We start from the raw sequence: 27,121 nt of genomic DNA on the forward strand, positions 1-27,121 counted from the left end.
TGACACACGTTTTGCAAATACTTAGAAATATGAAACATCGGCTAGTTTACTACTAGTTACACTCATATCTTTTTCCCCTTTTCCTCCTGTAGGTGTTTTTGTCAGTGGGTGAAAGCTTCACAGCAGAGCTCACTGATGTTAGATTGGTCAGTGCTATACTTGGCTCTCTGCCTCGCCTCCTTCATGAGGCCAGCGTTGCTACAGTGATTGTACCTGAAGAAGCTGCCAGCTCAGAGGTGATTTGTGGTTGTGTTTTTTTTTTGTACGTTTGTATAATTGACATGTGAAGGAGAAACTCTTTTTTAATTCTCCTATCTGCAGGGCACTCAGGATGTGAGACTTGCTAATTATTAGAGCTACTGAGACCATTGAGCAAAGCACCTCTGGTGATATACTCACTGTGTCGCTTAGCAGATTTTTGTCTCTGAAAATTTCCTTTCATTGAATATTACCATGCACAACATGGAGACACATTAATGAATATAATGCTTTTTTTTTTCTCTCAGTCAGGGTAGAGCAATTCACAGAGGTACTGACAGAAAATGTATAAGCAAACATCAGTTTATTCAATTATTTCTCAGTCACCAGAGGACAAACTTGGAAATGCTGCAGCAGATTTCTCTGATGTCTCTTTCCCGAGACTTTAATTTAATTTAGAACGTATGTAAAACCTTCATAACTGAGTTAGCGCTGGGTTCTTGACTGCTCTGTGAACATTCAACTGTTCTCATGCCAAGTCTTTTGACACAATGGCTTATGCATTTAAGTGGCTGCTAACAATTAAATTTACATGACAGGTCTTATACTGTATAAGCACTACCAAAAGACACAGCCTTCTCAGTGAGTTGCAGAATGTTCTACTATACTGTATATTTGGGCAAAGCAGTAGCCCCATTATTAACCGTCCTCTCTCACTTCTGTTGTGCAGGTTGGCTTTGCCTCACTGGCTCTACAGGTTTCGAGTGTAGAAACAGGAACATGTGAGGCAAATGTGACGCGAACAGGGCTGTTTGGGGACGTCAGGGTGCAGTGGAAAGCCGGGTATCCTTCAGAACAGACTCTGCCTGGCTTTAGACCTGGAGCTATCATCCCAAACTCAGGTAAGACAGTCAGAGAGTGATCGAGCTCTGACATACTGAACTATAGCAGTACAGACTCACACATCACCTTTCACTACTTTTTTTAAGTTATGTCCAAATTGAATATGTTTGCTTTTCTGTTTGATCATTCATGAATACCAATTATTTATTTTGGATGGCAGAGCACCAATCTGAGCTTACATCTCTTATCTATAAAGAGGTTACTTACTGAGTCTGTATATACCAAGACCAAATACTCACAATCTGTTTATGAGCCTTACTATGTGAAACAGACTAACAGCAGCCTGCTCTTCTCTATGTTGGTGATGTGCTCCTTCTTTCTGTCTAGGCTCACTGACCCTGGCTCATGGAGAGATGACTAAAGCCATATCCCTTACAGCCATCGCTGATGCATTAGAACCAGCTTCTTATGCTATACACCTCACTGCTGCTTCCTCCAGCACTGCTGCAACTGGTGCTGTCAAGTTCAGGTAGTTGTCGTGTTAGAGTTGATACATAAAAGTTGGGACTGCTAATTTCTTCTTTAATATCACATGTGGCCTCACTCTGATGTCTGTCTCGCTGCACAGGTCAGGCTTTACGGTGGCAGAAGTGGAGCCACTAGGCGTCTACCAGTTTGCCCCTGATTCTCGCCAGTTGGTTATTGCAGAGGACATTCAGACCATAACACTTTATGTTCAGAGACTCTATGGTTCTCGTAGCAATACCACCCACCTGTCCTATACAGCAACAGCAGGCAGTGCGGCAGCAGGAGAGGACTTTCTTGCAGTGCCGGACGGCCGTTTGGTTTTTGACTCGCCCCACCAAACCAACACGTCGTTCCGCCTTTCAATACTTGATGACTCCCTTTCAGAGCCTGATGAGTACTTTCATGTCAATCTAACAGATGTTCAAGTTCTTAGTCCAGACTCAGCTTGGGCGGGTACCTCTCCTCGCCTCAACCCTCAGCACAGTGTGGCCACTGTCACCATCCTGGGTAGTGATGTGACTGGTGGAGTTCTGGGTATTGGACCGGGTCTGGTCCAAGTGCCGGAGGACAGAGATGAGGAAACCCAGCAGGAGCGGAAGGTGGTTCTGAGGGTGCGCAGGTCTGACAGTGTCGCTGGAGCTGTGAGGGTTCGGGTCCAAGCATATGGAGGTGTGTGCTGGTTTTGTTGTACTGCTTTATTGCTTCATTGCAGTTTATTATGATGTGTAATTTAATGTGATTTTACAATTTTGCTTTAACTTGTGTTGCTGTGTGGTTTTATCCAGATGGAAGCACAACACCTCCACCCTTCACTCTGGAACCTGCTGGGACCCTTGCAAAGGAGGAGCAGGACTTCCGCTTGGAGTCCAATATAGTGTCCCTGCAGGCTGGTGAGAGTGAGACAGAGGTTATCCTCCTCATCCTGGATGACTCCGAGCCCGAGGGACAGGAAGTATTCTTCATCTACCTCAGTGATCCCGAGGGAGGAGCGCAGATCACAGACAGTTCATATGAGGGGTTCGGAGCTTTCACCAAAATCACTATTCTTGGTAAAGTAATGAAAAAATCTGTTAAATTAATTTGCTAAACAATTTTGAAAATAAAAAATATTGCAGCATATACACTGTGGATTCAGAAAGTATTCAGATATTTTGTGTTTTTGCAGACTTTGATATTTACTTTGAAACTAATTAAATGGAGAATTTGCTCATTAACTCACTCTCACTAATGACGTGAAGTGAAAACACATTTTCTGAAAGTTTTGCAAATTTAAAAATTCAAACCTAAAATCACCCATTCATTTAGGTATTCAGAATTTTAATTCACTACTTTGTAGATGCCCCTTTGACAGTAATTACAGCCTAGACTTTTCTCAGCTTTGTAAAAGTGGATTTTGGCATTTTATCCCATTCTTTCTGGCAGATCCTCTCCTGTTCTGTTAAATTTGATGGAAAGGGTTCGTAAGCTGCCATCGTCAGATCTCTCCACAGATTTTTTTTTTTGTGTAGGCTTTAGCTGATCCATTTAGGGAGAGTCAGATTTGTCGCAAAGTCAAAGTTACCCTGGCTTTATGTACACCAGTTACACCAGTTTGCTTCTGATTTTTGGGGATTCTTGGTAGTACTTCTAACATAATCACTGCAGTGGGAAGATTATCATTCTGTGTATACAGTCCAGACTTCAAGTGATTGAAAAATAAATTATTATTCGAGGTTATGAATTACAGCACATACTACTCTGTTTTATACCAGTTTGTTTTGTCCTCTTTATACCTCCCTCTGTCCTTACCAGGGAGTGACCTGCATAATGGCATTGTAGGGTTCAGTCTTAATTCTCTGATGGGCCAAATTCTGGATGAAGATTCAGAAAACAGAACTGCTCTGCTCTACCTGCAGAGACAGGAAAACAGGTAATAAAACAAGATACGTTTTACTTCAGATTAAAAATGTAGATGAATAAAACCTTTTTCGTCTGCAAACGATTCCATAATCAGCTGCCCCAAGGTTTGGTTTTATATTCTCTTTCTACCTCTGCTTAGGGCCTTTGAGGATTTGCAGGTCTTCTGGAGAGCTACCTTCAGCAAGGCAACTTTAAGTCTTGTCAATAATGGAGTCAACCTAACGACACAACTTGTGCAGACCTCAGGAACAGCGATCTGTCAGAGAGGAGAGATAATCTGTGCTCTCACTCTGGAGCTCCAAGATGATGAGGTTAGAGAGGACTTTGGCGAAAGCAATGCTATAGCCTTTTGTTATCTTTCTGACCTTGAAATGTGCTATGCTCAATCATATGAGGCTGGATTATAAATTTAGTAAAAATAATGATTAATTCATAAGAAATGCTGTAGTGCACAAAGTTAAACAATCACTCATTTGTTTTGTTTTAGGAACCAGAGAACCAGGCTTGGTTTTTAGTGGAGATTTATCAAGTGGGTGCTGGAGCTGCCATTAATGAGACTACTCGTTTTGCCAACATCACCTTGGCAGAGAGCGACGACCCACAAGGCCTTGTCTACTTCAGTGTGGGCCATAGGCTGCCCATCGCCACCCTGATGACCACAAGGCTCAGCCTCCAGGTGTACAGACGAGCAAGCACAGCTTCAACCATGTCTGTACAGTATCGCACAGTGGTAAGAAACAACCACATACTGTATGTAGTATTTAAGCAGAATTGTATAGCACAAGAGGCACACACAGACACACATGAATAGAATTGGGGACAAACAATGGTGTATAGTTGTTTGAATGGTTGTTTACCCAACACTATCTAATGTATTTAATCTAATATGGAACCACTTGTTCATTCACTCTTGCCTCGGAGGTGTCATTCTACTTTGACTCGGTGTAGGAGGAAATCGCATTTGCAATGTAGGTCAAGTTGATTCCAACGATTTACAAGGTGAAATAAGATTTTCTCCCAATAGCTGACATTGGAACACCTGAACAAAGTTTAGCTCTCTGTCATATTTGTAAATGGTTATTGTTTTATTATATTGGCCATTCGGAAAATCTATTCATGTCTTGCTTTACAAGCACTAATAGTGGTATGTGCTGCAACATGGTATTCGAATTTACTTTCATAATTAAGCCATTTTGAAAAAAAAAATTAATTTTTGCAAAACCATGATGGTCAAGATTTCTACTTATCCTTAACTGTCAAATTTCTGTAGAGCAATGCAGAAATGCTTGAAAAATACGTACTGCACCAATAATACCACCTGAAGTGATAATCCTTAATTTATGCATGGCTTTGAAATTGAAGGCCAGTAATAAAACTGCATTAGTGGTCATTTTACTGACTTGTTGAACGCATCTAATGGTTATCCCTTGATTTTACTCAAGCCTCCAGTTAAGCTGCCCATATGAATAGATTAGTAAAAGCAATGGTTTATTAATGTTGATGAAGTTTAAAGGGAACAGAGCTCCCTCTCCTCACCTCTTTAATCTCATTGCCACCCTCCTTTTCTCTGGGGCATCATGATTAAAGATATCTACGCCCAGCTCAAAGGCATAGAGAGTCCTCTGACACTCACACTTTTTGATATCGGAGATGAAAGTAAGAGAGTGTCTAGTGCACTCAACAAAAGAATCAGACACTACACACTGACACATGGCCAGGTCATCTGCTTTCATCTCTCAAAGCATGGTACGAGACAGTAGGTTTGCTGCATAATAAAAGCCTAGCTATCCTTTTGTTTACATTGTGCTTTCACCTCAACTGTCACAACATGGTCAACTTCATTCAACTACATGTGCAGCAAATTAAATGTAGATAATGTGAACATTGTGCATCAAATGGGAGTTGGGCTTGTAAGATGTCTGATGTTGTTTTATCATTGTTGCTGATAGTTTTCAACTGATAAATTCATATATTAAGTCAGTCCTTATCTTTTTTTTTTTTAATGTAGTGCTGGTTACAAAACTGAATTCTTACTTTTTTTGATTCTCAACTTGCTACTTTAATCAGTTGAATGGAGTTTACCACAAAATATGTATGTGATTTTCCTCCAGGAGCTTCCCAGGGAAGATGTAGTGGGTCCCTCTGTAATCTGGCCTGCTAAAGCAGGGATGGACTTTCCTAAACAGGAGGGCAAACTGACCTTTAATGTGGGGCATCATAACACGTCACTGGACATTTACCTGACACCTGGCCTCGCCTCATCGTTTCCCACACCTAAACGCTTCCAGGTGGAGTTATTCAATCCTACAGGCGGCGCCAAAGTGCACTCTCAGTTCGGACTGGCTAACGTGACTCTGGTATCAAATGCAGCGAGTGCAGCTGTGTGGGTCTTACTGGACCAATTACATCAACCTCTTGACCCACCTATATTGAACCAGGTGCTGCAAGGACTGATGAATAAGGTCACAACACCTCTCACCCGTGAGCAGATGACTGCTGTGCTTGAAGCTCTGGGGAAGGTAAGAAGGTTAGAGAGGAAGAGTAAGGTCAAAATAATTTTCTGTAAACTCAGTAATATCTAAACTATCTATATATTTCTGGTTCTGGTTCTGTTTGATTTTATTTTTTCACCCCTTGGAACTCGTGAGTCATTGTAGTCGTGTCAGATGGGTACGCTAAAGGGCATACATCATCTCCCATGTTCCACTCTGAGATTGGAGAACAAGTTTGTCATCTAAAAAGGTCTCAGATGTCACTCAACATGAACATTGCTATCACTGCACTGCTCAGATGTTTGAGTCTACATATTGAGCTTGCTTCGCCTGCAGACAAGCGGAGACACCACTGTAAATGATTATGAAAGAGAGTGTGAGGGATGGAAGAGAAATGAGTTACACAAAAGCAGGATACATGGGAGCAAATATTGAGAGAAAGTGTGAGAATAAGAGGATGCACTGCAGATAAAAAAAAAAAATCATTAATTCACTCTGAAAACACAAAAGCTCCATAACCCTGAGGCCTAAAGTAAAGCAAGTAACTTGAAAGAGATAAATACTGCCAGATAGATGCATGCATTGCTGCTTCTCAGTCTCTCACCTTGTTTTTCTCCTGAGCCAGGTGCTTGCAGAGGCAGAGAGGGCTCCTTTACAGGAAAGCAGCCGGAATCTGACCTACAACCTGCTGTGTGCCTTGGCTAATCCCAACCGAGTCGACACTCGAGGCCTCAGCCACCTTGCTGAAGTGGCTGAGCGATTTGCCTTCTCCCTCCTCACACGTAGCCAATGTGAGATGTGAGTGTCAGTGCTCTAAACAACAGTGGGAGGGACATATCCCTCCTAAAAAAAAATTAAATGTTGAACATGTAGTATTTTCTTTCAGGTAAACACTGCCATGTTACATCATGCCTGGAGTTGTAAGTGTTTTTCTTCGTGTAATTTCTCCAGAAAGGGTCACATCCTGGAAACATGTCCGTATATGACCATCTCCTCCTTCCAGTGGTACCCTACACAGATCAATGGACACAAATTCAGGGGCCGTAATGCAGACTTCTTCCAGCTCCCAGATACCCTGCTGGCAGTACCAGCAGTCCCGACTGCAGACTGTGGCAACCTGAGCAGGATTCAGCTGACCGAGTTTAGAACTGAACACTGGTTCCTCACCAACGATACAGTCACTGCCATCAATGCGAAGGTAGGGAAGGGCTGGAATAGTCTGAGAAGAGCATATGTAGTTTGTCAAATTAGTTATTTTTCCTTCTGAATTTTTTTTTAGTTAAAACAGCAGGTGGCAGTATTGACCTGACATAAGCCAGACATTAATTTTTTAATAACTGTGCAACTGACCTCTCTTCTTCTGTTGTCTCTGTTTGTACAAGGTATTCTCAGCCAGCCTCCAGGACAGAGGGTCACGACCTCTAGAAGATGGCAATGAGGTGGTGTATCGTATCCACACCCTCGGTCAGCAAGTTAAGCCAGGCCGGTCTCTGTGCCTTCTCTGGAACCAGACCACTGCAAGGTGTTGCACCACAGACACACCTAATCAGATACATGCTCAACCAAACCTTAGAGAAACTTAAGACAGAACATCTCAAGCTATCTCTTAAGAGGTTTATTTCAATTCTCGATAATACAACTGTGATTGCTTCAGTGTTGTCAGCGGTTGAGGTTTCTTGTATTATAGTGTTTGCCTACTAAAATCATTTTAACCTTTACTAATTATAATTTATGTTAAATAAGTGATTTATTGCCTCTCTCTGACGCTGTGCATATACCAATAACCATCTAATGCTATAAACCCATGCTACATCCTGTTTGTCTTCCTCACACTTAATTGGATGATTGACAAGAGTTTGCTAAGCGCAAAAGTCCAAAATTCAGCCTCTCAGTAAGGCCTCTCTGCAGCCACGGGGGATGTTAACATCTTTCTGTTTAATAGCCGCACATCCAGGCTGCTCCGCTCTGAATCCTCCCCCTTGGAGTCAGTTTGTTGAGGACATTCCTGGGGTGTGGAAATGGGGACTTGGCTGGAACACACTGTTACAAGTTTAAGAGCTGGCGGGTTTGGTTTGGCCAGAACAGCTATTTGGATGACATAACCCAGGAAAAAAAAACTGATTACACAAGTGATATCAAGAGAGAGTGCAAAAGGTGAAGAGGAAACCCAAGTTAGACACTATTAGTTGTGTCAGTGAATCCAACACAGACATCATTATGTTCTGATTTAAAGGTTAAAGGTGACAGTAGACATCTCACAAAGAAGCCAAAACACCAGAGAGCAAATTACACATAATCATGAACATGATAACAGGCTCCTTGTCTTATTATGCCGCATTGTATGCCTCACCTGTATTTTTTTTTATAGTATCTTGCAGTGTCCTGTCCTCTTATCGTCTCTTCTCATCTCTCTTATCTCCTCTCCTCTAGCTGGTCATCAGATGGTCAATACTGCAGGGTTGTGAAAGAGAGTGGGAATTATGTGGAATGTGCGTGTTCCCACTTATCTATCTACTCGGCCCATGCTGAGTTTGCCATGCTTGCATCCTACAACGAGGCCTTCTATGCCTCAGGATTTATCTGCATCTCCGGTACAAACACACTCTCCTTTTGTCAACTCTTCTTCTGTTTATTTTCCTCTATGTCTTGTTTTCCTGTGTTTTTCCTGTTTGCCTACCATCTCTTGAGCTCTCTCTCTTGTACATTCCTTCCTCAGATTTTAATCTTCCATATTGCTTCCCCATACATATAAATAGCTACTGGATTTAAATAAGTACTTTCTTCATTTATCATTAACATTGCTTCCATGTCCTCCACATCTCCCTCCTTAGGCTTTGCATTGGCCATTGTATCCCACGTGCTGTGCTCCCGTTTCCCCATGTTTGCTGCCAAACTGCTCACTCACATGATGGCGAGCTGTCTTGGAACTCAGGTAATACAGTTGCTCATATTTTCTAGTGCCATACTTCAATGTTTTACTAAACTGCTAATGCTCCACAAGTTTCTTTGGCATTTACATCTATTTGCATCTACTGATTCTTTATGAGGCCTTTAATGTAGATACATTGGCGACTTCTGGAAATTGTTTGGAGAGGCATTCATCTTTACATTACATGGCATTACATTAACACAGCTACAACGTGTGTGGTGCAATATACTCCTTCACTGTGTGGACATACAAATACAGAATAAATATAAAAAACCATACACGCGTATACAACTGATTAAATTATTTTTAAATGGTTACTGCGAGTGCACGCACGAACACACACACACACACACACACACACACACACACACACACACACACACACACACACACACACACACACACACACACACACACACACACAAATGCTGCGAACCCCTCTCACTGACCACCAGACATGTCACAGCTATTTTCTTGGAAGTGTGCATAGATGTGAACACACATTATCGAATGTCATTGGTTGCGTAGTTTGCGGGCCGGTGCGTCCTGACAACGCAACCATGCCCCCCGCACCCTCGCCCATTAAAAACGCAAGCTGTCACATAACCAGTGAGCGAGATAGATATGTGGCTACAGGTTAGTCTCTCTGCTGGTCCCGATCATATGTGTGTGTGTGTACGCGTGCGTGTGTGCGTGTGTGACTGAGTGCGGGACTGGTAATTTTCCACTGGTCCCCCCTCTCTTTGGTTGACAAACACGAGCCCTTTCTAAAGCAGTCCTTGGGGGCTAGCCACCTCGGACTCGACCTGTTTATGGCCTAGGCAGAGCCCCTAAACCTGAAAGGGTTTTGGATGGAAAATTCCATCCCTTGTCTTTCCTTGTTGATACTTTATTGTATATTAAGGCCTTCTTCCTTGTCTGAGATTGTGCTATAGCTTAAAAATTTCTGTCTATTTCTGTGGCCTTCCAGTCAAGGCCAGCTAATGAAGGCCTGGTTGGATTCCAGACTGTCAAGCTGAAGGCCTAACTGAACGTGCACTCTGATATTAAGATGTTCCCTCTAAATGGTCATCTGGTACTGGTGGGAGTATTTTGGAGGTAATGATGGGCTCGCTGTGCAGGATGTGCTGAATAAAAATAAAAATCTAATGACATCATTGTCTTCCATTAACACTGTCTTTGAGCTGAAATGACCAGCGACAAAAATCCTATTTTCTTTTTTCTATGTAAACCTTGAGGAGCAGATTTGTTTGTGAAGTTTATTTCTCATGTGCTGCTTCTTTCTGTATTCTTCTTTGTTTGTGTCCAACACCTGTCCTAAGTGTTCAATTATTGTTATTTTCATATACCTTCTAGATTACATTAATGCAGCAATGACTTCAACTATTCAGTGTCCTTACTGCCAAATCAATAAGTAGACCAATCAGTAGGACTGAATTTACCTTATTGACTGACTTTTTATTGTTAAAACTTGAATGCAGACATTGAGATGTGTAGTGGATTTAAATGGCTGAAACGTGACAAACTACCTTAACAACCATCCAACATGGTCCATATAGTAGGCGTTTTATTGAATATTCTTTTACAATTCAGTGTCGTATGGTGTGCTTAACCACAAAGATAAAACAGCAGCGTGCTGAAGGACATTTAGAGTCTATGTCAGTAAGAATTTATCTGAATCCACATCTTAATAAAACTGAGGCTTTAACTGCTGTTGCAGCAGAGTCCGTTAAAATTACATCTTTGATAGATCAAAGTCAGTTTTCAGTTATTGATGAATTTTGCTTGTTTTGCCTTATTGAATATGGAACACAACCTAAGCATTATATTTACAATCAGCGGTTGTCACTGGGCTTTGATTAACGATTTCACATCATTGATGGAAGATGTACGATTAGTGACAGGAAAGTCTCTTAAACTTGCCCCTGCCTCACCACTGATTTCAAGTGTCACATTGAGCTCCCCTGACAGAGAGAGCACTCCATCTGTGGTGGCTGTAATTAGTCACTGACTCTGCCCTCTACGTGGAGAAAATGAAAGCTGCCTGTTTGATTAATTGCGTTGTGCAACAGCTACAGTCAACGAGAAAGCACAAGAATAATATCCCACCTCTCTGGGAGTTTTAGAGTTCTGAGCAGGTGGAAGAGAATGAGAAGGTGAAGGCTTCAGGTTCGACTTGTGTAGTTTATTTTTAATAATATTCCTGGCTCAATGTCCTGGCTGCCATCCTTTTCACTTCTCTAATATCTAGTTATAAGATGTCACTGACCTGAGGTCAAGTGAGTAGTATATTTAGTTGCTAAATCACCATAAAAGGAAGGCAACAGGAGTGGGAGAAATAGCAAGAGAGGACGAGTGAGCTAACAGAACAGGAACACAAAAAAAAGATTATACAGACTTCTAACATTAATATTACATCAAAATACATTTAGTTTTTACATTTTCTTGTCCTCTAGCATGTTACATGTCTATTTCCAGACATTACATACTTTATATTAACATCTTCAGATTTGCTTTTCTTATAAGTTACAATGATAAGTTACAACTCAATAAGCAGCCGCTCCATTGTCAGCGAACCACTAAAAAGGTAACAATAGTGAGAGGCCAATAACTCATCTCTGCTGTTCCCAGGGAACTTAATCAAGCAGAATATCCAAACAATGAAAATCCATTCATTTTGTACTCATTGCCATTTCTCATTGCCATGGGTAAAACACTGACTGCTCTGTACTAGAAATATTTAATAAGTTTTAGCAGTTTTAGTAAGATGACTTTGAATTTGTTAAAGATGTCAAAGGGTTGAAGGTTGATCTGATCCATGTCAGCATCCAGACTCCCACAAGGTGACAGGAAGCGGCCACTGGCAAGAGACGTCACACCCTATTGAGGGAAAATAATGATTTGTTCCATCCTACTTCAGGGAGAGTGATCTTACGCTTAACGATTTAGGTTTTTCGTGTGTGTGTGTGTGTGTGTGTGTGTGTGTGTGTGTGTGTGTGTGTGTGTGTGTGTGTGTGTGTGTGTGTGTGTGTGTGTGTGTCCACGCACACGTCTTTGTCACATCAGAGGTTGCACAGTGTCAGCAGTTTGTCCTCCTCTCAGCAAGACAACTGAAGATTGTCTGAGTGGAAATTTACCCATGTCCATGTAAGCACTGGTCATATACTGTACATATTTATTTTATTTATATAGTGCTTTTGAAGATACTTAAAATTGTGGGGGGTGGGGGGCTAAATATAAGTACACTAAATGCAAATAACAAGCTAAAAGCACAAGAAGTGGCAGGAGGCATTAAATCAAACATTAAAAGCAGTTCCTCAAAGAAGAGTAAAATGTGGCCGGTTGGTGCAGTCCCAAATGTATTGTTGGAGAGAGATGACAGCGGTGGAGAAAGCTCTGTCACTCCAGGACTGATGGTTAGGAATTTGTGCTTGTTGTTACCTCAGCCAATCAGACATCATATATGGTGAATAACAAACATAACAAGCATGCTGAGTACAGTCTATATGCTGTATTTACAAATGTACATGCAAGTTTTGATAGTTTCTTCCTGACAAATATTTTTTAAACTTAATAGTGTATATTCTCTCTGAGAAGGTGTTTGTCTGCAATTGTGTCCATCACAATTCAGATTTAATCTCTAAAGTGGCAATTATAGCATGTATATAGAAAATAAGACAATAGAAATTAAATACCTTTCACTTTTCTTTGGTATATACAGTGTATAGCACACGTTTTTGTTTTCAGCTATCTTGTTATTATCAATGTGAATAAATTCAGAAACTCTGCTATATGTGGTCCTGAGATAGGTTTTCATGTGGGTTTTCCTGTGTCTCTGCAGGACAGATCACTGCTCACATAAGTCTGCATTATAATTTTACCAAAATATAAATCAATGACAGTAGCCAAATGGCACTTAACACGACAGGATACGATACTAACAATGAGTAAGTGTCAAAGAAGTGACAGCATCCAGTATCGGTAGTGTTACAAAACCAATTTACATCATTGGCAGTTTGAATTAATCAAAGGCAATCCATTCAAATCAGGCCTGTTATTTAAATAAAGTATGATTTTCTGTATTAATTGAAATTTTAATGTTCACATTTCTTTTTATCAGTTTCAGGTTTATTAGGCTACACTACATATCATTGAAAAAAGTCCCCTAATTCATATTAAGTAGTTAAGCCTTAAAACACACAATGGGAGGGAAATGTTTGTGTGTGCTCGAACACACATATCCAGGTACCAATGTGGGAAAGGAAAATCTCCATCTCCATCTCTCATGCAAACAAAACACAATTTAATTTTTCATCCGTCGTGATTAAACAGCCCTCCACATCCCAGAAAGCCATTCCCACACACTCTGTGAAGTGTTTACCCCAGTGGTCCCAGCGCTTTATTTCAGTGTCTGGGAGGTGTTTAGGTGACTCTTAGTTCTGGTTATAGAGGATTTCCTGTTAGCTCTGGGACTGAAGCCAGCATTCAGAAGTCTGCTCTTCAATCCACAAACACAAACAAACACACATAAACACCACACTAACTTCTTCCCCTCTCATACACCACTTGCCACCGTCACTTCCCGCCTCTGAGCAGAATACAGAGACTGTCTCATTGCTGTCGGGATTTTGAGAAGTTCCTGTCTGTTATCATTGTGTACGTGGGTGTGGGTGGAGGGTTACTCAGCTCTCCAGGATAGAAGCTGTAGGAACTGTGCAATCCAAGACCTCACTGTGTTCTTGTCCATAAAATGTAAGATCAACACAAGTCTTTCTAAATGAAGTGAGCGACTGTGCTTTTCCTGAGGAAGTTTATCTGTTCCCATCATAAGCAATCAGTCATTACATCAATAAACAGAGGATTGCTTTGTGTGTGTGCGCTTGTGTCTACTTCTCTGGTTGACGTCAGAGAATGTGTCTTATCTTATCATACTCTGTTCTTATACCCATAAGAGTTTGAAAACAAAACAAGACAGCAAAAGAAAAGTTAGTATTTTTTACTTTTTTTCTTCTCACAGCCACTCAGCAAAAATATTTTTCTGCATTTTTTTTTTTTCAGATATTTATAACACAAAGTCCTATAATGCTTTAAAAGCAATTTTTTTGCAGTGGGTTTTCTTTACATTGAAGTTTTAGGTTGTCATTTTTGCTTGTAGTAGTTAAAAAGAAAACAGCAAGACAAATTATACAGAATGTCCTTGATAAGATTTTAATGCAATTCTAAACTCCTTACCATCTGTCAGCCTGAGCTAATGGCAGGCAGGTGATGGAAGGGTGTAAGGTATCAGCAGTCAGATCCTGTGTTACTGTGCGTGGGTGGGTGCAGAGACAGGACAGTGGAGAGGTGAAGACGGCCTCTTGGGAGACTCACATTACGCTCGACTGGCTACTCCAACACCTTGTGCCTGGTGCTGCCCTGACTCCTCTCCTCTTTATCTGATCCACTGTTAAAGTCAGCAGCATCTTTCTTATATGTGCTCTTGCTCTGCATTGTGACCTTGTCATTCTTCCTGCTATGGAAAATTGAGGCCTAACGATGCACACTAATAGCCAATTTATTTTTTTCCTTTCATGTCTTCATTTTCCTGTTAAGTTTCATCTCCTCTCTTTTCATCCTTTATATCACAAAATAATGAGTAATGTCCTTGTTTCTATTCTCTGTTCCCTTTATTATTTTGGCTGCTGCTAGGTTTAGCTGGGAGCTGTGACATTACAAAATCCCTCTGTCTCTCCCTCCCCTTCTCTGTCTATCTGTGTGAAAGTGGCTGAGCACATCCTGTGACTCATCAGTTTGACAATATTTTTAAATGCTGATTTTCCCTAAACTGGTTGCATGTGGCATGACCATTAGTCTTTACAGGTAGCCTGTGGAGCTGTCTCGTAAACACAGTCGAATAGTTTAAAATTTGCATTGTTTAAATAAATGACAGCTGGTATACATATTCCTATTTTATCATATTTATATCATCTTTTCTTCACTGCATTTTGTCAGTACTGTGCATTGAGTTTCTGAGGAGTCACCTCTAAATAACCGCTAACTGTTTATCAGTTGCAAATGGGTAGTGTATAGGCGGTGCTTGGTTTGCAGATTGTTTACTGTAAATATACCATTTGATTTAACACCAAGCAAGTGTTGACATTTTGTACTGATCTCAAAAATAATGAGATTTCATGTGGCATTTATTGTGTCGTCTGTGGTAGCCAAATCATTATTGTTGATGGCTTTTGTGTGCAGACAGTATAAAATAAAAGGCATTGACAGTGATATAGAAGTCCAAAGAAGACAACTTTCTGCTTGATCTTGTTGCATTATGCTGCAGTAATAACAACTTACTGTCCCTTTGCATGCATTTAAAGCAGTTAAGTTTGTGTGTCTGTGGTCACATATCTGCACACATGCTTGTTTGATTTGTTGATATCTAAAAGTGTAATCTAAATTGGATTAATGGTATCGACCCTCTAACCATCTGCTGTGCTGCAGCAGACTCTGACCTTTCTGGACTCTGGAATGTGTGTTGGCCTAAAAGCGAATGACCCTCAAGCCATTCCAGCTTTCCTCTGTTTCCACAAAAAAGTAGAAGGCAACAGTAGCCATTCTCCTTTACTATGGCTCTACTGTCCATAAACACAAATTCACATAGACATGACTGCATAGCTGTAATAATGGAGAAAGTTCATGTGTCAGATTTATGTTTTGAAGATATATCTGAATTAATAAAATCCATCCCGAAAAATGTATTCAAGGTCAAATTGTAGTAAATTTACTCCTAACAATAATCATTACTGCTTAGTCTTGGACTTTTTAAACTCTCCATTCACCAACAGATACCTTTCACCTAATTCTGTGGAGTCATTCACTTTGTCATCAGGGCCTTCATCAAACAGCGCTGCTGTTTTGACATTGTGAATGATAAACAAAGTGGCAGCCTCCAGTTGTCAAAGTCCCCAGTATCCCATTCTATTTTTGGAGTTTGACAGCTGTCTTGGCATAGCTTTATGCGTAGAGTTGAGTGAGCCTTGGAGGTTTCAAGATGTGTTTACTCTGAAACTGTTGAGGTCAGTGGGGTTGCCCACTCTAGCTTGATGTTTGCACTGTTTTTTAGGTTAGGTTGAACGGGATGTTTCCCTCTTGTTGTAACATATGACACAGACTGCGGTCTGTTTTTAGCAAATAATAATAATAAGTAAATAATAATATAATTGAAGCTCCCTTGCAGACCTTTTTAAAGCCATTTCTCACGTCTGGAAAACTACAACATTAGTGTAGATCTGTGATGCCATCTTAATGCCTGAAATAGAAAATGAGAGTCACCTAATTTCCTCGATGACTTAGGAAATATTGAATGGAGGAAGGAAATGGCATATGTTGTAATTGCAGAGAGCTGTATCTATAATAAGGTCTTTTGTTCTTGGATTATCAGCAGATTGTAATCAGGCTACTTTGTCAATTTGTTTTTAGCTTTTCTTGAACTACAGTCTCTTCCTGAGCGTGATTTAAAATAACAACAGCAGATGCACCTCTGATTGCGATTAATGGAAAGTACATGCATATTTTCAATTGCCAAAAATACTGAGCACAAAGCAAGTACACACAGATGGACACATACATACAAATATTTCAACAGACTCATGTGAATGTGCTCACACGTGCACACCTTATGCAAATAAGCAGAGCCAATGAAACAGTCATAAAATACATGTATATGCTCACATTAATGACAGACATACACAGATGGCTATATGTGCAAATACACTTATTTAACTCACTTCACCCTTTACATGCACGCACGCGCACACACACACACACACACACACACACACACACACACACACACACACACACACACACACACACACACATACTAATGTGCAAACACAGCTTCACAGACACAGACAGAGCCTCCAGCTTTTTGTCACAGTAACCTGCAGGGGTCATTGTAGCTCCACAGCTAGAACAAAGTTCAACAGCACATGTGAATGAAGTGGGTGATCAAGGACTCCCCTGAGCACTACTTCCTTTTATGACTAGGCCTTTTTGGAGCACACTAAGAAATTGCTGAACGGCCAATCAACAAGTCATTCACTGCAGATTAATTGTAGTAGCTCAATACAAAATTGCAAAACAGTTAAATTACAACTACGTGATTCTTCCAAACATTTGCTAATGTAGTCTTAAGTTTGCAAGGATAAACAAATAAATCCAACTAGAACATTATAAAATGCCTGATAGTACTTCTGTGGCTGTGATTAAGTCTAAATTGCACAGCGAGGCACCAGTGCACGATGCATTATGGGTATGTTGGCAGGAGCAGCACAAGTGAAGCATACAATATTTAACTCTACCAGATTCTTCACAAATTGATCGGCGCTACAGCCACCCATTGACAGACACAGAGCTGCTGCATATCAGCCAATTTGCATTGGAAGGGATCTCTCCTGGATCGATGGTCTGTTGGACAGAAGTGAATGAAGCTACTTTAACAGGTCAAAGTAGGTTTTCTGTAAGTTTTGTGATCAATACGATTAGTTGTGCACTTGTTCTCCTGATGACAGCTGAACCATGAAAGTACTACTGATCTGGAAGTGATGCATCAGGTCATAAAAAGATTTGTATCCTGCCATCATAGTCTGCTCATAGTTTTACCTGTAATGTAACTCACATGGCACTTTCATAATCACATCAGCACACATGTGCATATGTTAGACAGATATGTTTACATATCACCACTTTTTCTCTCACTGTCTCTGATTATTAATAACCTGCATGAAAATATAAATGTTCATCATTGAGACTCAAACATCAACATTGTGAGTATAACTCATAATTTGAACACTGCGCTTGTTTCCATGGTGTTTTGCTATGTGGCATTTCATCTATTTACCCAGAATAGCACAACACAACTGTGTTTAATGGTCAAACCGTGGCAGTAGACTATAGAAGTCTATTTGAGGGTTGGAGCACAACCACATCATGTACGCACTAAAGCACACACACACACACACAGTTTTGTGGCAAAGCAAAGTAGACCCCATTGAGTGTGTGTGTTTAGGGAGCTGACCTTGAACAGCTGGTTACAGTGTTTTTATAGCTGTGTGCACATGCGTCCGTGTGCATGCGTCTTGTGGCTTGCACAGAGTGTTCTGTCTGGACTCCAGACTGATTCTCACCAGATGTTGGGGAAGGAAATTCAAGAGGCTTTTTGAAAGTAGCCCTGTTGTGATCAAAAGCAGCTCCCAGTTTCCAGCAGCACTGATGCTCTTTGACTGAAGTCTGAATGGGAGACAGAGGAGGCCTGCTGGAATGCAGCTAAATGTGCTTCATGTGGGTGGTACTGCTGAGATTGTGTGCATGGAGGAGTTAGCATTACCACAGATCTCTGTGTGAGTGTAGTGTGAACAGTGGTGGGAGATTCTGCAACAAAAATAACATTGGAAGTATTGTTTTTGTTTACATGTTCTCTCACTAAATGGAAACTGATTATGATGAACCATTATTGTGTCTTTATGACACTACCCAAAAAACTAATTTGTGAAAGCTTTAATAAAAATAGGAGTCATAGCTTATTCTGGGAATACATTGGTTGTTCCCTGAAACCGGTGAAAGATCTTGATAATCGTCCCTCCCTATTTCACACGAACACATAGACACGCTATTACAGTATTGCAGTGTGTATTCACGTAAGCAAGTGGAGATGCAATGTTGTGGTTGTTTGGACATGACACAGACCAAAGGGGGGTGGGTGTTTATTTGCTAACAGCTGGCTCAGCAAGTTTACCTCAACCCAAGATTCAACCCAAAACACCCGTGAACTTTACTTCTGCACTCGGGCCTTATACAACAATTTAAAAAAAGGCTCATTATCACGCATGTACAATTTGTTGGTGAATGTACCAGTGATCATATGGTATTAGTTTGTATGTTAAAGCAACATTGTAGCTTCCAAAATGTGACATTAGACACTCAACCAGTGAGAAAGATTCCATCTCAGCTCACTCGTGGCTCGTCTGTTTTTGTCTTCACCCTTTTATTTTGACGACCTCACACTGTATGTCTCGTCAGCAAATGTGAAGTCACTTGACTTACCTCTCCTCTGTCCTCTGCACACGCTGTCCCACTAACCCAGCGACTGTATCAGCCATCTCTGTGACCCCTTTCTTGCAATTGGTTGTGCCGTGAGCTTCAAGCACATAAACAACACACATGCGTGAAGTGAGAGGCTGCGGCACGTGAGGAGACTGATGATGCTTGCACATACTGAATATTGTAGGGCAGGGAAAAAATAGTACTGACACACATACCGTTGCCTGTCACATTGCTCAGTCTAAAGTGCTCATGATTGTTCTTTATACATCAATATGTAATTCTACACATTTGAGCTCATTTTCCTATGGTTGCTAATGGTCTGAATGTCTGTGCTATGGATTAGCAGAGGAGGTGTGATCAATAGTGTTGAGGGTGCTGAAGCTGTTTTATAAGGACCAATGCTTCAGTTAAATAATAATGAAGGAAGTGAGAGGGTAACGATAACCTCATATTTGTCCTTTTCTGAGTCCCTTTTTGAACAAAGGGATCAGAGGAAACACCCAGGGTGCAGGCTGATGCTGGAGCCAGCTAGATCAGACCGGTAGCTGTTAGAGAGAAGGGGGAGGTGAAGGAGAAGGGAGCAGTGAGAGGAGGAGGGGGAGATGAGATGAAGGGTTGAGCAGGGGATAGAGAGGAAGTTGGGGGTAGAAGAAAAGATGAGATGAATAAGCAGAAGGTGGGGGTGGGGTGGGGGGTTAAGGTTAAGTGTTTGGGACACAAGTTTGGATGGATAGTCTGGCAAGCAGACAGCTAAGACTCCACTCCCTCAGTGATGTAATGCACCAGGCAGCTGCTATTTTTAGCTCCACTAGTACACTTAGCATCAACACACAGGGATATCGATCAGCTGCACAACTCAGTAGGACGATGAGAGCTGCAACCAACAGCAGCAGCACCACCAAGTACCTGCACCAAAATACCATGTTTACTCTTTGCAGTTTGGTGTTGCAGCATTTCTCTGATCTTCTTATGAATCCATTGTGTTTTGATTTATTTTATGCTCCTGCATTTCTAAAATTTGTCTCTTTTTCATCTTGATGACACTGTTTTCCGTCAGCTTCTGTATCATTTCCCACTGCTGAGATAATGTTAAAAAACGAGCATTTAGATTTTTTTTCAGACCTGCTTATCAAATCAAAATGAGGTTAAAATCTTGCCTAGACAGTACTGAAATCCTTCCCAAGGCAGAAATATATCTGGAATAAAAGCAACAACAACAGTGAATGGATTGTCTCCTGGGTGCTTCAGGGACACACAACAAAGGGGAGCTCTCTGATTGGACACTTATCCAAAGACATGAGCCAATTGATTGGCCTAAAGGTTGTGGGCCTGATGACAAGGATGGTGGAAGAAGAGCTGCTTTGTTTTTCTTTTCATATGTATTTTCAAAAGCCATTGGCCTCTGTCTCCTTCAGTAATATCTCCTTATCAAACTTTCTATATATGTCCCCATCCCTCTTTCGCTCTTATTTGCTTGTTGGCAATCTCCTGGGTGCTGTGAACAAAATCACATGCGGGACACAGCAAGTTGATATGTAATCTTTGTAGAATAGAGTTATATATTAGCAGCGCACACATAGGACACACCTCACTGACAGGACTTGTGTTTAGATCCTGCACCACCTCCCAGTCTCTGCTATGAGCAAGTCTGTAGCCTGAGGATCGAGACATGTCGACTCCTGGTGTCATACACAAAAGAAAAGAAGGCCCGTGGATGAAGCAAGGAGCAGCAGATACAGCTCTAAACCGCACATCCGCACCTATCACCTCCCCACCCTACAAACCCAACGGTGGCAGGTCACCATCTATACAATGTTGACACTGTACCTGTGTTATTTTCACAATGGACCAAACAATGGTTGTCGTGACCCTTAAACCTACTTAGCTAACTGCAGCTAATAGGTCTCCAATTCCAGCCCTGTAACATAGTGTGCTGCTGACTTTACATTTCTTTCAAAAGGCTTGAATAGTTTACCCGTTCTTCTGCTCAATAAGGCTCAAGCAATTGGTTTTGGAACTACGCCATTAAAGAACAAATGGTTATAGTTTAGGTTTGATTTATCCAAGGATGCCCCTCCATTCTCACAGGTGACTTTATAATCAGTTCACAGTTTGCTTAGTGCACAACCACTGGTAACAGACCAAAGGTCCCACCTCGTCCTCTTCGGTTTTACCTCAGTTATGCTGCACGTTTTATTAGTTTCACTCTGATTGTTTATCACAAGTGTCATGAGTTTCAGATTTAAGATGGCTTGTGGTTTCGATAAGATTTCAGTTAATGCCAAACTCAGATTACAGGCAGTTTGGACTGATTTCTTCCTCCAAAACAAAGTAAGGTATATACATAGAAACACTGTAAGTCCTGAGTAGTTAGTTATAAAAAGCTTGTGCTTTTATGCACAGTTTAATGCCCTGCACTACTGGTTTAGCCATATGACATGAAGGGTGATACATTAGCTAGAGCCTAGTGAGTGGCGACAATAGAGTAATATATAACAGGCACAAAAGCAATAAAAAAAAGTCAGGTCAGAGTGTGCTTTTGGTTTGTGTGTGTGTGTGTGTGTGTGTGTGTGTGTGTGTGTGTGTGTGTGTGTGTGTGTGTGTGTGTGTGTGTGTGTGTGTGTGTGTGTGTGTGTGTGTGTGTGTGTGTGCCTGTTAATATGACTGTTTAATCTAGGGCTGTTTGAAAAGGCACATAGTGACCAGACAAGCTCTAATCAAATTACTTCTTGATGAAATCCACCCTGTTGCCTGTTAACTGAGTGTTATACCATACCTGTGTACCTGATTTCTGTCCTTCATCTGAGCCATATAGTTTCTAGCGCAGAATAAGCTGGAGAACACAAACACATGGATTTGTGCACATCTGGAGGGCAGCCGCCGGTTAGAGAGTCTATTTAATCCATCAGCGCTTTTCCCTTTATCACCAACAAGACTGTTATATTATTGTGTCCCCACAGGTCAGTGGCTTCAATTCTTGTGGTTATAGGCTATAGTACATTTATGTAGTTACATTGCTCAAATCTGTTAAGACTGCCTAGTATTTCAGTAGTGACAATGTTATTGCATGTGTGGTAGACACAGCCCGAATCAAATTTAAATCAACTGAAATAATCATTAAAGTGGATGAGCTGAGCCGAAGCGATTGTTATTAGCACTTAACCTGTGCTTGATGTCACAAAGTTAGTGCCCGCTGTGTTAAACAAATGTGTGTGGTTGCTGCAGTATATTTAGCATTCTTTTTTGGTAATTTCCCCATTGTTTTGCTTTTGAAAAGATATACAGATGTATCATACTGTGCCTTTGGCTGAAAAGGACTAACTCTGCCAAAAAAACAAAACCCCATTGCATAATCTTTGTTCCCATAAGCTACATGAACAGCTTCCACATTAAGGCAGTGTTCCAGGTAGTTCAGGCACAAGTTCCCTTCCTGTACCTTCCCTCCCACTCACGCCCTCCAGGGCATGGAGCATGGATGGGAAATTGACTCATGATTCGTATTTTTCTAAAAAGGCCCTGACTTTTCCCATTACTCAGCAGCAGGATGCAGACACAGTTCATAAGAGCTGGAAAGTCCAGGAATGGCTACATGGTTTTTTTTATGATAGGTTTTTAAAATGTAATACAATAAGGCCGAAAAAAATAACTACAGAGGAAGAGAAAAGACAAAAAGTACACTTCAAAAGAACTCCTTTGGAGAAAACACGTTGAGGAGTGACAACGATGACATCACCCTCCTCAAACAGACAGTTTTTTAGGGTTTTATCCGAAGGGCAGGCCACTTAATATTCTTTATTACAAGTAACCTCAGCACAAAACAAGTCAAACAAATATCAGTTGGGTGTATGTGAGTGTGGAAAACTGGTCATGTCACAGCTCAGCATTCTTATCTGGTGAAACCTTGTGCCATCATGCCAAAGTATGCATTATCTATATCAGTCCCTCCTAAAAATCACAATCTTGATCGCAATAGTTAATGCTAATTACGGCAACCTCCGCCGTGTTTGCCAGAGTTGGCAATTTTGCCAAATTCCCACAACTTCTTTGCAATAAACGTATTCAATAGAAGCTCTGCCAAAGGTATTACAGAATAACTTTTCATTTATAGTCAGTGAGGCTCTGCAACCCTCTTATCAAAGCTAATGGCCGGCCAGCCGACTAGAAAATGATGTCTTATCATTAGAATTTGTGAGTCTAATCATCTAATATGTGTTCAATTATTACATATGTTTTATTCGTCCTTACAGTTGTGTATATATGTTTTGAATTTATATACAAATAATGTAAAATACATTTAAAGCCCTTATTTTCACAGAAGCTGTAGCCTAAGCCTTTTTGTTTTGTAAAGCTATGTTACTTTTACAACTGAGGACATTTATTTGTCACCTTTTGTTCTTTAAGTTCAATTTTTTTTTAAATAAAAAAAAGATGAGCGGTAAAATATTTCCAGCTATGCGGCAATCACAAAACAACTCCACAGAATCCCAAAGGGACTGATATATACTGTATGCAGTACATACTGTATACTGTGGTGTTAACAGTATACATTAGGTTGTCTTAGAGATAGAAGAGCTCTTCAGATTTGTCTTCAGACCCATTTGCTGGATTTTGTTAAGTGACTATTGAGTTAACAGAACTAATAACTGTATGCAGAATAAAGGACAACTTTAAGTTCAGTGTTGAGCAGAGACCTTCCTTTTTACTTGAAGCTGTTTCAGCTCCTGATTGCTGAGTATAATGAATATATTGTAAGTAACATTTGACACCAAATTATCATTCTTCCCTCATCCCTCTGCTCCTGCTGTCTTCCATTCACCCTCTCTCTGGTCCACGGTACTGGCAGCGGGCCGACATGCTGCAGGTTATGTAACAATGGCCCGGCTACATTGGCACCAGAGGTTAATGAAGCTCTCTGATGGACAGCAGGGCAGCTGTATTTTCTGCTGCCCTCATGGGTTTTCCACACAGTCCTGCCTCCAATGTTACAAATTGAGTTTTGGCTCTGATACATTCCCGCCTACAAAAACTCTCTCCCTCTCTGCTATCTCTCACTCGCTCTCTCTCTCTCTCTCTCTCTCTCTCTCTCTCTCTCTCTCTCTCACACACACACACACACACACACACACACACACACACACACACACACACACACACACACACACACACACACACACACACACACACTCTCCACAAGCAGTTTTCTTTAATGCCCTTTGTTATAGTCTTCGGAATAGTGCAACGCCCACACATTTTTTGCAAATTGTTGTGTGTGTGTGAGGGACGATACAAAAGAACAAATTTGTCAGTGTTCGTGTTGTTGATGTTTTTATTTTTGCTCCCACCTGCATAGCTTGCTGCATGGTGATGTAACAGGTCTGCAGAATAGAATGTCTTCTTTGGGAGCCGAGAGGGGCAGGGATATCTGAATCCTGCTGTCTCCCTGAAAAATGTATAGACTATAAAGCAAGCAATAAATCACTTCTTGTGCAATATGACCTGCTGACACTGCAGGTAGTACTACACCTGTGAGTGTGCCAGTGTTTCAGGTAGCCACGCAAAATCTCACTGTGTTCCTCAGAATGAGCCCATTCTGTACAGACAGCAACTGCAATAAAAACGTACTGCTGCTGCTGACTCCTACATACTAAACAATTATAAATAATTATTAATATGTATTTTCTCTCTTTTTTTCTACAGATTTGTTTCCTGGTGTCGGCTTTCCGAGGCCGAATGTTTTCAGAGGACAGCTGTGCTGCTCTGGCGCTCTTCTCTCACTACTTCCACCTCAGTCAGTTCTTTTGGATGCTTATACAGGTAATACCGGGCTAAGAAGCAATAGCAGACATATCTGTCTCCACATTTAAGTTAAAAAAGTTTAGCTCCTTTTCGCATTATACCTACATATTTGAGCACATTATTTTTACTCTTTGATTTCTACCGGGACAGCAGATGGCAGTTAGAGAAAGTCTATAAGATTTGCCATTGAGTTAGAGATTGTGATAGATGACTCTTTTTTTTTTCTGTTATAAGATATTGCTTATAAAATATTTTTCTATTTATTTTCCCATAGAAGTATGAGTAGACTATTAAACTGCTTTGCTGATATCATAATGTAAAGCTGTCTCTGAGAAATCTACAACTTTAATCATTTTGTTTTTCCAAGTTATTTCTTCAATATAGTTGTTCTGCAATTACCAATAAGCATGTTTCTTGGAGAGGAATGGGTTTTCAGTTTTTTCCCATCAAATATATACAAAAAGCTTGATTTCCTTCTACTTCTTACTTTCCTCATGACTTGGCATATAAATTCTTTCTTTTTCTCATTTCAACGTGTGTTCTTTATGTAATAAGTAGTGAAAATTCATTCCTACACCACGCGGGCCGAGGCAAAGTTCTCTATAAGGGGCGAGATGAAGGTACCAGAAGGCTGCATGACATGACCTTTGACCTGAGACTGGTACCACTTTAGTAACACCTCACCCCATTCAGCCCTGAACCCCTCCTTCTTGCCCATCTGGCCTCTTTCATTTTGGTCTCTCTTTTTTTACCAACAAGAAAGCCACTCGGGCAGTTTAACAATATGAAGACTTCATATTGGCTGGTTTTTATCAAATAATGATCCTTTAATTACTCCTTCTACACCGAAATATCTGACACATTCTTCTTTGTTAATGCAGCTGTAAACTTACATTACATCTATACAAAAAGCCGAAGCGTAGAATATGATTTTAAATCGACAGTATAAGTCTCGCCTAAACCCATTTTAATCCTTTAGAGAGACCAGAGATGACTTGTGACCTGCTGAGAGAGCACAGGAATGTGGTGAACATAGGCGAGGGTATATAAACAGCCCCTCTAGAGAGTCCCACTGCAGCTGGGAGAGACTCTTTACCTCAGCTGATCCTCCTCCTCCAAATGCTTCACTCAGGGGAACCAAATGTACTTAATCAAAGTCATTCGTTCCTCATTTGTTTATTTGTTCAGGATTTGTAGAACATCCCGATTAAAGCCTGATTAAATAGATTTGATAAACATTAAAAAAAAACATAAGGAAATTCTAATTTGGACATGATCCACTGTCCTTTACTAGGAAAACATTTTTTTTTTTACTCTATTATTTTGTTTATATTTGCAGTGGGAGGCATGCTTGTAGAAATTACTGCAAACCAATTTATATTGACTTGACGGCAAATAATATTTTAAATTTTTAAGGTGGGAAAATGTGCTTTATTGCCATCATAAATCAAAATATCTAATAAGAATAACTACAAGTGATTCAGGGAGGGATAAATATGAGTTCCACCACATAAACACAGGCCACATATTCAACAAATATGAGAGACAAGCCCTTAGAATAACTTCCTAATCTCCCCCATTTTACCTCATGTTGTCTTCTTCTTGTGCAAGTCACTGACATTTGTTCTATTTTCATTCATAATTTACGACATGTGACGTTTGTAAAGTGAGCATAATCATTGTTTAGGTAGTGGACATAATCACTCCTGGCATATATAATATTATTGGTGGAGTATTATGAGATTAACTCTTGAATAAAATAATGGAGACTGACCAGTATAGGGTGATACTGAAACCACAAAGAGCTGTATGTGCAGAGTCTATGCAGTGTTTGTTAATCTTGGATTGTTTACTGACTATGACTTCAACATATCTTCAGGGATGAAGGTTCAGACCAAAGGCTTTCATGTGGCTTAAGACGTGTTAGAATCTGGATGACGAGACCTTGAACTGAAAACAAATGTGTTGCTGACGTAAAAACTGGTTTTAAATGCACATGGTAGTAGTTTGCATGGTAGCAGAGCTGATTAGAATCGAGGAGGAAACGTAAACAAAGATTCACCTCAGAGAAAGTTCAAATCACTCACAGATTTACTTTTTCATAACTTGACCTTGTTCTTTGTCAACCCTGCCAAAAAGCATATCTGGTTATTTCTTGATTGTCAGCAACTATAGTCGCTGACAAGGAAAATATTCCTGCCACTCTGGTTTTTCATTGATGTGTGGCAGTTAAACCCTTCTGTCCTCACCTGCATCTCTGTATCGACCCCAGAGATAATTTTTCCCCTCCTATCAGGTAGCTGCTTTCAGATAAGTGGCTGATGTGAGCGGGCGCCAGCAGCCCATCTCAGAC

General features: G+C 40.7%; 1 protein-coding gene across 1 annotated transcript in view; it reads left to right on the top strand.

Annotated features, from left to right (window-relative positions):
- Window positions 1–27,121, top strand: part of adgrv1 (adhesion G protein-coupled receptor V1) — a 103,180-nt gene that overhangs the window by 51,361 nt on the left and 24,698 nt on the right. The window contains exons 76-90 of the mRNA XM_069699863.1: window positions 93–236; window positions 929–1,100; window positions 1,429–1,570; window positions 1,670–2,238; window positions 2,355–2,618; window positions 3,361–3,478; window positions 3,608–3,779; window positions 3,956–4,198; window positions 5,580–5,987; window positions 6,586–6,758; window positions 6,912–7,158; window positions 7,343–7,482; window positions 8,391–8,551; window positions 8,792–8,892; window positions 24,670–24,786. Of these exons, the coding sequence (XP_069555964.1) occupies window positions 93–236; window positions 929–1,100; window positions 1,429–1,570; window positions 1,670–2,238; window positions 2,355–2,618; window positions 3,361–3,478; window positions 3,608–3,779; window positions 3,956–4,198; window positions 5,580–5,987; window positions 6,586–6,758; window positions 6,912–7,158; window positions 7,343–7,482; window positions 8,391–8,551; window positions 8,792–8,892; window positions 24,670–24,786 (3,171 nt within the window). The remainder of the gene's footprint in view (window positions 1–92; window positions 237–928; window positions 1,101–1,428; window positions 1,571–1,669; window positions 2,239–2,354; window positions 2,619–3,360; window positions 3,479–3,607; window positions 3,780–3,955; window positions 4,199–5,579; window positions 5,988–6,585; window positions 6,759–6,911; window positions 7,159–7,342; window positions 7,483–8,390; window positions 8,552–8,791; window positions 8,893–24,669; window positions 24,787–27,121) is intronic.

Source organism: Brachyistius frenatus, unplaced genomic scaffold, assembly GCF_029030835.1.
Source record: "Brachyistius frenatus isolate BFR_SWC_R1_liver_20210118 unplaced genomic scaffold, ASM2903083v1 Contig_31, whole genome shotgun sequence".
In the NCBI taxonomy this organism is placed as follows: domain Eukaryota; kingdom Metazoa; phylum Chordata; class Actinopteri; family Embiotocidae; genus Brachyistius; species Brachyistius frenatus.